General features: G+C 45.0%; 1 protein-coding gene across 1 annotated transcript in view; it reads right to left on the reverse strand.

The window, feature by feature from the left end:
- Nucleotides 1-547: 547 nt before the first annotated feature.
- LOC311148386 (voltage-dependent R-type calcium channel subunit alpha-1E-like) overlaps nt 548-13564 on the reverse strand; it is a gene marked incomplete at both ends in the record, with an annotated part of 178622 nt that continues 165605 nt past the window's right edge. Inside the window, 13 exons of the mRNA XM_084185342.1 lie at nt 548-1123; nt 1243-1424; nt 1663-1807; nt 2341-2469; nt 6009-6168; nt 6444-6550; nt 6642-6742; nt 6862-6969; nt 7117-7222; nt 7984-8080; nt 9405-9532; nt 9710-9872; nt 9955-10046. Of these exons, the coding sequence (XP_084041468.1) occupies nt 548-1123; nt 1243-1424; nt 1663-1807; nt 2341-2469; nt 6009-6168; nt 6444-6550; nt 6642-6742; nt 6862-6969; nt 7117-7222; nt 7984-8080; nt 9405-9532; nt 9710-9872; nt 9955-10046 (2094 nt within the window). The remainder of the gene's footprint in view (nt 1124-1242; nt 1425-1662; nt 1808-2340; nt 2470-6008; nt 6169-6443; nt 6551-6641; nt 6743-6861; nt 6970-7116; nt 7223-7983; nt 8081-9404; nt 9533-9709; nt 9873-9954; nt 10047-13564) is intronic.

Raw genomic sequence — 13564 nt, forward strand, 5'->3', positions numbered from 1 at the left:
TGACCCAAGTTAAACAATTTAAAGGCAACGCTACCAAATACTAATTGAGTGTATGTAAACTTCTGACCCACTGGGAATGTGATGAAAGAAATAAAACTGAAATAAATCATTCTCTCTACTATTATTCTGACATTTCACATTCTTAAAATAAAGTGGTGATCCTAACTGACCTAAAACAAGGGATTTTTACAAGGATTAAATGTCAGGCATTTAAAAAAAAACTGAGTTTAAATGTATTTGGCTAAGGTGTATGTAAACTTCCGACTTCAACTGTACATTCTCCCCAGTTTGAGTTATCCGACTTTGTTCAAACAACAATCAAAATGCAACTGGTGAACTTTTGCACTGTACGCCAGCAGTGCACTCCCCATATCTTCCCTGTCTTATTGATTTGGCAAACATATTGCACTCCTACAAACACACAGATACACACACAGACAGATGCATGCTCAGTATACGCCCTGACAGCATACTTCAGACTGAGGACCCCAGCCCAAGTTTTGCTGTCCATCATCCTCCTCTTCCTCTTCCTCTCCCAGTCCCGGCCCTAACAGTGGTCATCGTCGTCGGTGTCACACAGGAGCTCGCAGGCGGCCACAGAGCTGGCCTGACCCAGGCGTTTATGTAAATGTCCGTTGGGGACCTGCCAGTTGTGTCTGAGCTGAGGGGCAGAGCTGATGGTGTTGGCTCGACCCAGACTGGTTGCAATGGCCGCCTCGAAGGTCAGAGTCTCCTCCAGGCCTGAGGAGTCTGGGCTGTGGAAATCCTCGTGCAGGGGCAGGTATGGCTCCGAGATGTACCGGTGAGGGGAGGCGTGTGGGTGACTGACCCCTAACCCTGGGCCACTCACCCCTACTACCACCCCCACCCCCAATCCTACTCCTGCCACCTGGGCTGGCCTCTCCCCTTCCTCCCTCCACGAGGGCTCCTCCGTCTCTCCGGGGGCCTCCTGAGTCCAGGCTCTGCCCTCGCTGGCATCGGGGGGGGAGGGGTGGGCTCGGCATATCAGTGGGGAGTAGGAGATGTGAGGGCGTGGCCGCGATGGCGTCTGGGGGAGCTGGCGCCGGCCACATGGGGCGCTGGACTCAGAGTTAGATGGGCCTGGACTGCCTGAAGTGTCCCCCTGCAGAGAGAAGAGACCTCACACATCAACCAGGCTTCAGTGGTAGTAGGGGTATTTATTGACAGGTAAAGCCAGGAATTGATTAATAACAGTGTCAGGGCCGTTAAAAGAACACCCACCTGTCTATGGAGGACATTTGTGTGTCCTTCGCTGGGGGAGCGGGCCTGCTTGCGTTCCTGTGACGGGTCCTGGCCACGCTCCTCAGAGTTGCAGCGGGACACGTCGGGAGACAGCAGGTGGCGCCGCTCTTTGGAGCGCCCCCGCTCTTGATCCACTGGTTCCCTGAGGTTGGACTTGATGCCTGAGAGGCAGGGAGAGAGAGGGGAGCTATGAAGAGGAGCACATACATCATAGTAAACACACAGCTTTCATCATGGGGCTTCTGAAACTGAGAACTTCCACTGTTCTTCAATAGTTCTTCAAATGCTAAGGAACAGGACCAGTGAATGGACCCTAAGCGATGGCATAGTGAACACATTCCTACTTTAAACAGAGTGAAGGAAAAGGAGCCATGTAAACTGTAACTGTGTATAAGGTACCTCTGATGCTCCTCTGTCGTGGTCTGTACAGACGGTCAGAACTGACCCTCTCCAGAGAGTACTCCTCCTGCCACAGCCCATTCACGCACTGATCACCAATAGTGGAGAAGGAGCGTTTCATCAATTTGCTGCTGTCTGTCCCAACCTACACACACAGATAAACACACATACAGTACACACACACATATGCATTAACAATTGGTTGAGAGAATGTGGGAGGGTAGGAAGTGTGTGGAGTACTAATCTGAGTTCTGAGCAGAAGACTTTCTCTCATCCAATACACATATTACATGTTTAATACATGCTATTTACATAGCGCTTTTCAAGGACCCAAAGCCACTTCCAAGGCATATTACCTTGGACTAAAAAGACAACGTTTTGGGAAACCTGGCACACAGACATTTTTGCCACGCAAGGATTAGAAACCATCAAAGTATGTCATCCACACTGAACAACCATTGAAGGTAACAGCTGAAATCATATGTATCAACCTAGTAACACCCAATCCTTCACTTCATGGCTGATTGACTGACTGACTGCTGTATCTATGTCCCTGCACTTCCCCAGTGTTCATCAATCCATCTGAAGCCCCTACAGACACTGTCTGCCTGGGTCCTGTTCTCGCTGAGTCCCCATGGGTAGAGGAGGGGAGGTGAGGGGCTGTTCAGTAACAGGTACCTGTGTGTCTACAGCCAGCTGAGGCATAGACGAGGCTCGGATAGAGACTGCCCACCCGGGCACCTTGAGTGGGGCATCCTGCCTGTTAGTAGGGCAAAGGATGCGGTTAAACTCTTTGCGCTCTGGAACCTATATAGTCAGAGAAAGAAGGAGAGGAGAGAAACACAGAGTTTGCAGCAATGACGTCAGGGGACCAGCAGAGGGCTACAGTACCAACACGTCACAAGCAGATGTGTAGTTTGCTGACTGACATACTGTAGAGTTGAGCTATCAATATTGGATAGCCGTACACCCTCTTAACTCAGAGTAAAAGCACTGGCTGTGCACAACGACAGCCAAAGCACTGTGTGTTGGCAGTGTAATGTATTCATTATTCACTATTCATTGTGAACCTGTTTGTGTGGTGCCTGTCCGGATTGCTCAGAAGTACTGTGGGTTGGAGTACCACTGTCAACGAGGGGCTGACAATCAGGTGGGGCAGGGCAGAGAGGAGGGGCTGAGGGGAGGAAGGGAGCTGTGTCTACATGTGCAACAAGGGGTTAAAGCTGGCGCTTGAATAACTGAAAGTCATGAAGCGGAGGAAAGAACCAGTCACAGGCATGCAGGCATAGGAAACCAAAATGCCTCACTCTTCACCAAAGAGCTGAGAAGAGCTGAGAAACCATAACCACAAAATATGAGCAGTATCCTCCAACAAAACTCTGTACAGCTGCTCAAAGAATAGAGAGGTGGGTGGGAGTCCCATATGGCAAACAGCGCTGTATGATGACAAAAGTGCCAAATACCGGCACAGCACAGTTAAACCACAAAACCATGAGAGGAGTGCTGAGTCTGACACTAAACCACTAGAGACAAGCCCCCGTCTCCGTCTCTGTTGCATTCACACACTTACAGAAAGGCACACACTTTCATGTGTGTGCCTCAGTCACACTCCCCACAGTGCCAGAGCTCAGCAGAATCACAACAATCTTGCAAAATAAGATTAATATGCATGGTCCATCAAAGCCTATGGCGATGAAATTATGATACCATTTCAAAGAAATGGGTGCGCAGTGATAATGTCTAAAACAAGGGACAACACTGTGTGGAGTGGACAGCATGGTGAGACATTACCATGGTGAAGTTGGGAATGACACAGAAGGGGGCAAGGCAGCCGTATCAGCTACTACAATCCAGCACTGCTAGATAGAACTGGATTTGACTGTGTAGAGTTCATTAGAGTGTGTATGGGTTAAAATGTAGGTGTGTGTTTGAATGGCTTTGAGTGTAAGGTATGACTCACAGATGAGAAACTAATCTGTGCTGGGTCTAATAGTTATGATAAAAAATTGTTATTCGGCTGTCCCCATAGGAGAACCCTTTAAAGAACCCTTTTTGGTTCGAGGTAGAACCCTTTTGAGTTCCACGTAGAACCCTTTCCACAGAGGGTTGTACATGGAACCCAAAAGAGTTCTACATGGAACCAAAAAGGGTTCTACCTGGAACCAAAAAGGGTTCTCCTATGGGAACAGCTGAAGAACCCTTTTGGAACTCTTTTTATCTAAGACTAAGAGTGTAGGGATCAGCAGCAGTGCTTTTTACAATGTTGTTTCAGACAAGAGTTTGATGATGAAGTAGAATACACTGGCACCATACATCAAACCTCTCGACACAAATCACAAATCACACCCCACTAGCGTCCGGATACTGCATACTGATTGGGCTGTGCCAGAGACAACTAATTGACTGGACACAGTGACACAGTGATGGGTGGGGGAGTGGATGAGTCAGAGTTAATCCAGTCAGACGCTGCAGTTTCTGGGGCAGACAGTCTAAATTTCCCCCTCCCCTCCCCTTCTCTCTGGATCCCAACCACAGCATACCAGACTTTAACCCAATCCCATAATAGCTCACTGGAGGTTTACCCATCAAAAGTCTAATGCATTAAGTGTGTAATACTAATAACACAATCATTCCCCCATTAAGTGTGTAACATAGTAATACATACATATAACATATGGTGTGACACACTGTATTGTACTGCACTGTTGAGTGAGCTTGCAAGTAAACATTTCACGGCACCGTTTATACCTGGTTTAAACTGTGTACGTGCGGAATACACTTTAAAGGCATAGTTCACCCAAATTACCAAATAAAATATTGGTTTACTTACCTTGTAAGCAGTCTATGCACATCATGTCCAAATCATCCGAAAGTATCTCAAATTGATTCAGAAAAATACTAATATCAGTCCCATGACTTGAATGTGATTTGTGCCACAAATGCTAAAATGTTAGCATTTAGAAACAGTGCGAGCCACTGCCAGGGAAACTATACCAAAGGATAGATTGCTGTCATACCTTGTACACTGAACAAAAATATAAACGCAACATGCAACAATTTCAAAGATTTTACTGACTAGCAGTTCATGTAAGGAAATCAGTCAATTGAAATCAATTCATTAGGCCCTAATCTATGGATTCCACATGACTGGGAATACACATATGCATCTGTTGGTCACAGGTACCTTAAAAAAGGTAGGGGCATGGATCAGAAAACCAGTCAGTATCTGGTGTGACCACCATTTGCTTCATGCAGCACGACACATCTCCTTCGCATAGAGTTGATCAGGCTGTTGATTGTGGCCTGTGGAATGTTGTCCCACTCCTCTTCAATGGCTGTGCGAAGTTGCTTGATATTGGCGGGAACTGGAACATGCTGTCGTACACGTCGATCCAGAGCATCCCAAACATGCTCAATAGGTGACATGGCTGGTAAGTGTGCAGGCCATGGAAGAACTGGGATATTTTCAGCTTCCAGGAGTTGTGTACAGATCCTTGTGACATGGGGCCGTGCATTATCATGCTGAAACATGAGGTGATGGCGGCGGATAAATGGCAAGACAATGGGCCTCAGGATCTCGTCACAGTATCTCTGTGCATTCAAATTGCCATAGATAAAATGCAATTGTGTTTGTTGTCCTTAGCTTATACCTGCCCATACTATAACCCCACCGCCACCATGGGGCACTCTGTTCACAACGTTGACATCAGCAAACCGCTCGCCCACACAACGCCATACACATGGTCTGCGGTTGTGAGGCTGGTTGGGCGTACTGCCAAATTCTCTAAAACGACATTGGAGGCAGCTGATGGTAGAGAAATTAACATTAAATTCTCTGGCAACAGCTCTGGTGGACATTCCTGCAGTCAGCATGCCAATTGCATGCTTCCTCAAAACTTTAGACATCTGTGGCATTGTATTGTGTGACAAAACTGCACATTTTACAGTGGCCTTTTATTGTCCCCAGCACAAGGTGCACCTGTGTAATGATCATGCTGTTTAATCAGCTTCTTGATATGCCACACCTATCAGGTGGATGGATTATCTTGGTAAAGGAGAAATGCTCACTAACAGGGATGTAAACAAATTTGTGCACAACATTTGAGAGAAATAAGCTTTTTGTGATTATGGAACATTTCTGGGATCTTTTGTTTCAGCTCAAGAAACATGAGACCAACACTTTACATGTTGCGTTTATATTTTTGTTCAATATACATACACTGCTAAGGAAATCAACGTCATTTTTTTATTTTGGTGAACTATCCTTTTAATTTGATTTGATTTGATTACTGCGTTGAGTGAGTGTGTTTCTGGGGGTGTTACAGTACCTGAGACCTAGTCCTTACCAGAGTGTGGAGCTGGTGGTGGAGCTGGTGGTGGAGTTGGTGGTGGTGGTGGTGATAGTGGTGGTAGTCCTCCTCTTTGTCCTCCAGGTCCTGGGACATGGGCTGCATGAACATCTCCTGGGGGGAGATGGGACTCAAGGCCACAAAACCTCCTCTGGTCCTGATGGAACAGATAAGACAGACAGACATTCAGAGAGGGAAAGGGAAAGGGGGATACCTAGTCAGTTGTACAACTGAATGCATTCAACCGAAACGTGTCTTCCGCATTTAACACAACCCCTCTGAATCAGAGAGGTGCGGGGGCTGCCTTAATCGACGTCCACGCCAACGGTGCCCGGCATGCCTATCTAGGATGAACACACACATCTATTAACGTACGTGTACCCACACGCACACACAGGCTTGGGGACTTTAGGAGTCAAAAAGCATATTTACAGGGCAGATCCAGCGCTGTGGGTCATAAAGGGGAGGGCTTTGGCACTGCAGAGGATGTCCTGAGGCAGAGAGGATGCGTCCATACGCTGGAACATGGGAGCGTGTTTCTATAGGGGATGAGGATGAAACAGATACAGTATGAGAGTATGCAGACTACTCTTCAGAGGCCATGGTTTCATACTGTACATAGAGGTATACCTGCTCCTCCAGCTGTTGCCTGAGCTTCTTGGCTTTGCTCTGCTTGTAGTAGTCCATGATCATCATGGCTGCGTAGATCTTCCCAATGGTCATATGATTGGCTGGAAGAACAAATGGCATAATGTCACTCATTTGGAATTCTTTGAAAACCAAAACTACTATAGTAAATAGTTCAATTACATTGACTAATGCCAGAGGTACTATACATTCTTACTGTCACCTTTGTGGATGGGGACGAGCAGGTCTAGCGTCTTCTGAGAAAGGTGTGGCCAGATGACACTGATCTCCTTCTGTAGGTCTGAATCCATCTGCCCCCTGTCCTCCCCTCCTGGAACCACCACCACAACAACAGGAGATAAAGCATGCAGCAGGTGCTCATGGAGGCAGTTGGTCAACAGTGTGTGGAGAAAGTTGAGAAGAACAACAAGTTCAGAGAGTTGTTCATGTTCAGTTATTTAACATATTAGCGCCTGACCTCTGGCTATTTTGACCTCCAGGGCAGTTCGGATCAGGGCCATGAGGGTGGAGGTGAAGTGAACAGACATCTCCTCATCCACGGGCATGTTCATCAGCACCAGCCTCTGAGGGTGTCCATGGAAGGGAAAAAGGGGGGAGCAAAGCAAATATTACTCACTAACCAGGAGACAACATGTTGCCAGCAAGAGGAGCTCAGTTAACCATCTATGCCTTACAGTAATACTGTATACAAGTCTCTACTACTTGATGGTGTTCAAGCTAAACTTACAATCTAAGGATTATAAATGCATGTTATAATAACACAATTCTCTAATAATAATGACATTGTAACAACAGCCAAGAGACTCACAACACAGCATGCACAAAGAGGGTAGTTTCATTTCTGCCATTGTACAGAGGGCAAGGGTATAGATAGAGGAAGTAATCAAGCAACAGTGATTGAGAAAGATTGTTTGACATTCTGACACTGTACAGTGTGGCTCTATGAAATACATGTCAGCTTTTTGCACCCGCTTCAAAACCAAAGCATTCTTACTGACCCTGAAGACCAGTTATTCCACAAACAGCTCTTAAACACACAAAACATTACTCAGTCAGTTCTCTGCCAAGATGCAAATCAATACAAAAAATAAAACACCAAAGCACAATGCTTATTTATTTTTACTGTACGTATTGTCATCTGCCAATCAAAAAACACCATCGCGAATTCTCTTACAATTCGACAAGCGACACATTACGATACGATAAACAACAGCCAATTTCCACACTTCATTTGGAATTGGGTATATGCCACAGAGGGCAAGGTTTTACTTTGCCTTCTCCATTGACCTAATGTAGAAATGTTGCCTAGTTGTCTTTGGTCTACCTTATAAGCCACTTTGGAGGGACATTTCTTGCCGAGGCCTAGAGGTGGCGACATGTCAGTCAGCATCTCGTACATGTCAGTGTAATGAATACGCCCGCTGGGGAGGAGGCAGGGAGCAGGGCAGATGACAAGGAGGAAGAGGAGAAGGAAGGGCAGGGAAGGCATTCCCAAGGAATGGAGGAAGAAAATAATATTTAAAAAAGGAAGAGATATCAGAAAGAGGGTTATTCAATGGCATTTCACAGAAAGGATTAAATCAGGTTGTGGTCTTTCTGTGCAGACTTGGCATAGAAAAGAGGGAGAGGAAGAAATCTAAAATCAAAGACCAGAGAATGACAGCAGGGTCCTCTGTGGTTCTGGCAGACACTTACCTGGCATCCTAAACCTGCAACGTTACTGCTGAGTGCTGTCAGGGATGGACTTACAGTAGGTCCCACTATAACCCTTCTCATGATTCTACTATAACCAGTCAACTAAATCAGAGGTACCAGATCCAACCAGCCACAGAGAGACAGAGTGTCACATGAATCAGCACACTGGTTTTGTGTAGTTGTTAGTTACACTAAATGTTCCAATAGTTCATTGCTCTGCATCTACAGCATGAAGTGCATAATGATATTGTCTGCATGCTAGAGGATGACCTGTCTCTTTGTATCCTGAAGCCATAGCCCAGTCATTCTTTTGCCTGGAGCAGAGCCAGAGCGGTCCCACTACAGCAGTGCAAGCAGGCCTTAGAGGGGTAGTGAAAATTGGTGGAGAGGAATGGTAGGGGGCAGAGGAAGGTCCCAACGGTAGGAGGGGGTTAAGGAATGGTAGGGGGCAGAGGAAGGTCCCAACGGTAGGAGGGGGTTAAGGAATGGTAGGGGGCAGAGGAAGGTCCCAACGGTAGGAGGGGGTTAAGGAATGGTAGGGGGCAGAGGAAGGTCCCAACGGTAGGAGGGGGTTAAGGGAGCGAGGGATAGTGGAGTAGTGGTGGGGGAGCCAAACCTTGCAGGCCACGGAGTAGGGGCAGTTCTTTCCAAAGCCCAGGGGAGGGGAAATAGTGCGTACAACTGTGTACATCTCCTTATAGTGAATCCTTCCACTGGAAAGAACATACATTTCTGTAGTTAACAATAAACACAGAGATTCAGCTTTGCTGGAGTTTACTAGAGCTGGATTGCCACCATTGTCCTAACAAGGACCTGGAGAGCAGAGCATCAGGACATATCGGACAGCAATTAGCCAAATATGCAATACTATTCACATTGTGAAATGTTTTGGACTTGAAGGCCATATGGTGGTTTCTGTAAGTAGTTGGGTGAAACATTAGAATAACTGTAAAGTAGTAAATAATTCCTACATATAATGACATGCTGTATAACGTGTGCTGTGCTGCTACTTTGTATGTGTTAGTTTTTGTTGTTGGGCCTCTGACTTACCAAGCAGCTCGGTCATATTCACCCCAGATACGAACAAACTCATCCAGATGATGAGGCCCCAAGATGGAGGAATCCCGGGTTAGGTACTCAAAGTTGTCCATTATCACAGCCACAAACAGATTCAGCATCTGAACAGTGATTAGAGGAGGTCATAGACAAGGAACTACAATAGGTGTGTATGAAGGTTAATATGTATGCATGTAAGTGTCTCCTTCAACTTCTTCCTCTCATTTCTGGTAAGAGACGGTCTCCTAGAGTAGGACTCTTAGAGTAGGACAGTAGGACTCTTAGAGTAGGACTCTTACCAGAAATGAGCTGAAGAAGATGAAGGAGACAAAGTAGAAGTAGGTAAACTCAGTTCCACAGCGCTCCTCATGGTCTGACGTTAGAGCTAAGGGGTCTGGCTCACACTTCTGCCCCCCTAAACACGACAGCATGATCTCCTGCCACGACTCCCCCGTGGCACTCCTGCAGGCAGACAGCAGTGTGTTGTTCAGTGACTGAGCCCCATTTAGCCACTGTGTGACACATGAAGGATATCCTACCGTACCTGAATAGCAACATCAAAGCACCAAAGAAGGTCTTGAAATTGTTGTGTTGGTTGATGTGAGTCTCCTCATCCAGTCTGATGTTTCCAAAAACCTTGAGGAATATTTAAATTGAATCAAATCACATTTCTTGGGTCGTGTACACGTGTTATGCCTATGTTTCTAGCTCCAACAGTGCAGTAATACAATACAAAACAATACACACAAATCCCCCCCCACACACAAAAAATATATATCAGAAATATCAGAACGAGCAATGTCAGAGTCCGGAATATATATATATATACTCTACCAGTCAAAAGTTTGGACACACCTACTCATTCAAGGGTTTTTTCTTAATTTTTACTAGAATAATAGTGAAGACATCAAAACCATGAAATAACACATATGGAATCATGTAGCAACCAACAAAGTGTTAAACAAATCAAACTATATTTTATATTTGAGATTCTTCAAATAGTCACCCTTTGCCTTGACAGCTTTGCACACTTTTGGCATTCTCTCAACCAGCTTCACCTGGAATGCTTTTCCAACAGTCTTGAAGGAGTTCCCACATATGCTGAGCACTTGTTGGCTGCTTTTCCTTCACTCTGCGATCCGACTCATCCCAAACCATCTCAATTGGGTTGAGGTCGGGGGATTGTGGAGGCCAGGTCATCTGATGCAGCACTCCATCACTCTCCTTCTTGGTCAAATAGCCCTTACACAGACTGGAGGTGTGTTGGGTCATTGTCCTGTTGAAAAACAAATGATAGTCCCACTAAGCCCAAACCAGATGCGATGGCGTATCGCTGCAGAATGCTGTGGTAGCCATGCTGGTTAAGTGTGCCTTGAATTCTAAATAAATCACAGACAGTTTCACCAGCAAAGCACCCCCACACCATAACACCTCTTCCTTTACAGTGGGAAATACACATGCAGAGATAATCTGTTCACCCACACCGCGTCTCACAAAGACACGGCGGTTGCAACCAAAACAAAAGGACAAATTCTACCGGTCTAATGTCCATTGCTCGTGTTTCTTGGCCCAAGCAAGTCTCTTCTTCATATTGGTGTCCTTTAGTAGTGGTTTCTTTGCAGCAATTTGACCATGAAGGCCTGATTCACACAGTCTCCTCTGAACAGTTGATGTTGAGATGTGTCTGTTACTTGAACTCTATGAAGCATTTATCTGGGCTGCAATTTCTGAGGCTGGTAACTCCAATGAACTTATTCTCTGCAGTAGAGGTAACTCTGGGGGCCTCCTGTAGCTCAGTTGGTAGAGCATGGCGCTTGCAACGGCAGTGTTGTGGGTATGAAAAATGTATGCACTCATTAACTGTAAGTCGCTCTGGATAAGAGCGTCTGCTAAATGACTAAAATGTAAAAAATGTCTTCCATTCCTGTGGCGGTCCTCATGAGAGCCAGTTTCATCATAGCGCTTGATGTTTTTTGCGACTGCACTTGAAGAAACTTTCAAAGGTCTTGAAATGTTCCGTATTGACTGAGCTTCATGTCTTAAAGTAATGATGGACTGTCATTTCTCTTTGCTTATTTGAGCTGGCCTAGGTCTTTTACCAAATAGGGCTATCTTCTGTACACCCCCCCTACCTTGTCACAACACAACTGATTGGCTTAAACGCATTAAGAAGGGAAGAAATTCCACAAATTAACTTTTAAGAAGGCACACCTGTTAATTGAAATGCATTCCAGGTGACTACCTCATGAAGCTGGTTGAGAGAATGCCAAGCGTGTGCAAAGCTGTCATCAAGGCAAAGGGTGGCTATATTTGTATTATAAAATATATTTTGATTTGTTTAACACTTTTTGGGTTACTACATGATTCCATATGTGTTATTTCATAGTTTTGATGTTTTCACTATTATTCTACAATGTAGAAAATAGTACAAATAAAGAAAAACCCTTGAATGAGCAGGTGTGTCCAAACTTTTGACTGGTACTGTATATATATATATATATATATATATATATATATATATATATATATATATATATATATATATATACAGTGTACAGTGGGGAAAAAAAGTATTTAGTCAGCCACCAATTGTGCAAGTTCTCCCACTTAAAAAGATGAGAGAGGCCTGTAATTTTCAGCATAGGTACACGTCAAATATGACAGACAAAATGAGAAAAAAAAATCCAGAAAATCACATTGTAGGATTTTTAATGAATTTATTTGCAAATTATGGTGGAAAATAAGTATTTGGTCACCTACAAACAAGCAAGATTTCTGGCTCTCACAGACCAGTAACTTCTTCTTTAAGAGGCTCCTCTGTCCTCCACTCGTTACCTGTATTAATGGCACCTGTTTGAACTTGTTATCAGTATAAAAGACACCTGTCCACAACCTCAAACAGTCACACTCCAAACTCCACTATGGCCAAGACCAAAGAGCTGTCAAAGGACACCAGAAACAAAATTGTAGACCTGCACCAGGCTGGGAAGACTGAATCTGCAATAGGTAAGCAGCTTGGTTTGAAGAAATCAACTGTGGGAGCAATTATTAGGAAATGGAAGACATACAAGACCACTGATAATCTCCCTCGATCTGGGGCTCCACGCAAGATCTCACCCCGTGGGGTCAAAATGATCACAAGAACGGTGAGCAAAAATCCCAGAACCACACGGGGGGGCCTAGTGAATGACCTGCAGAGAGCTGGGACCAAAGTAACAAAGCCTACCATCAGTAACACACTACGCCGCCAGGGACTCAAATCCTGCAGTGCTAGACGTGTCCCCCTGCTTAAGCCAGTACATGTCCAGGCCCGTCTGAAGTTTGCTAGAGTGCATCCAGAAGAGGATTGGGAGAAAGTCATATGGTCAGATGAAACCAAAATATAACTTTTTGGTAAAAACTCAACTTGTCGTGTTTGGAGGACAAAGAATGCTGAGTTGCATCCAAAGAACACCATACCTATTGTGAAGCATGGGAGTGAAAACATCATACTTTGGGGCTGTTTTTCTGCAAAGGGACCAGGACGACTGATCCGTGTAAAGGAAAAATGAATGGGGCCATGTATCGTGAGATTTTGAGTGAAAACCTCCTTCCATCAGCAAGGGCATTGAAGATGAAACGTGGCTGGGTCTTTCAGCATGACAATGATCCCAAACACACCACCCGGGCAACGAAGGAGTGGCTTCGTAAGAAGCATTTCAAGGTCCTGGAGTCTCCAGATCTCAACCCCATAGAAAATCTTTGGAGGGAGTTGAAAGTCCGTGTTGCCCAGCGACAGCCCCAAAACATCACTGCTCTAGAGGAGATCTGCATGGAGGAATGGGCCAAAATACCAGCAACAGTGTGTGAAAACCTTGTGAAGACTTACAGAAAACGTTTGACCTGTGTCATTGCCAACAAAGGGTATATAACAAAGTATTGAGAAACTTTTGATATTGACCAAATACTTATTTTCCACCATAATTTGCAAATAAATTCATTAAAAATCCTACAATGTGATTTTCTGGAATATTTTTTCTCATTTTGTCTGTCATAGTTGACGTGTACCTATGATGAAAATTACAGGCCTCCCTCATCTTTTTAAGTGTGAGAACTTGCACAATTGGTGGCTGACTAAATACTTTTTTTCCCCACTGTATATACTGAGCAAAAAT

This window comes from Coregonus lavaretus (genome assembly GCF_964263955.1).
Source record: "Coregonus lavaretus genome assembly, chromosome: 21".
In the NCBI taxonomy this organism is placed as follows: Eukaryota; Metazoa; Chordata; class Actinopteri; order Salmoniformes; family Salmonidae; genus Coregonus; species Coregonus lavaretus.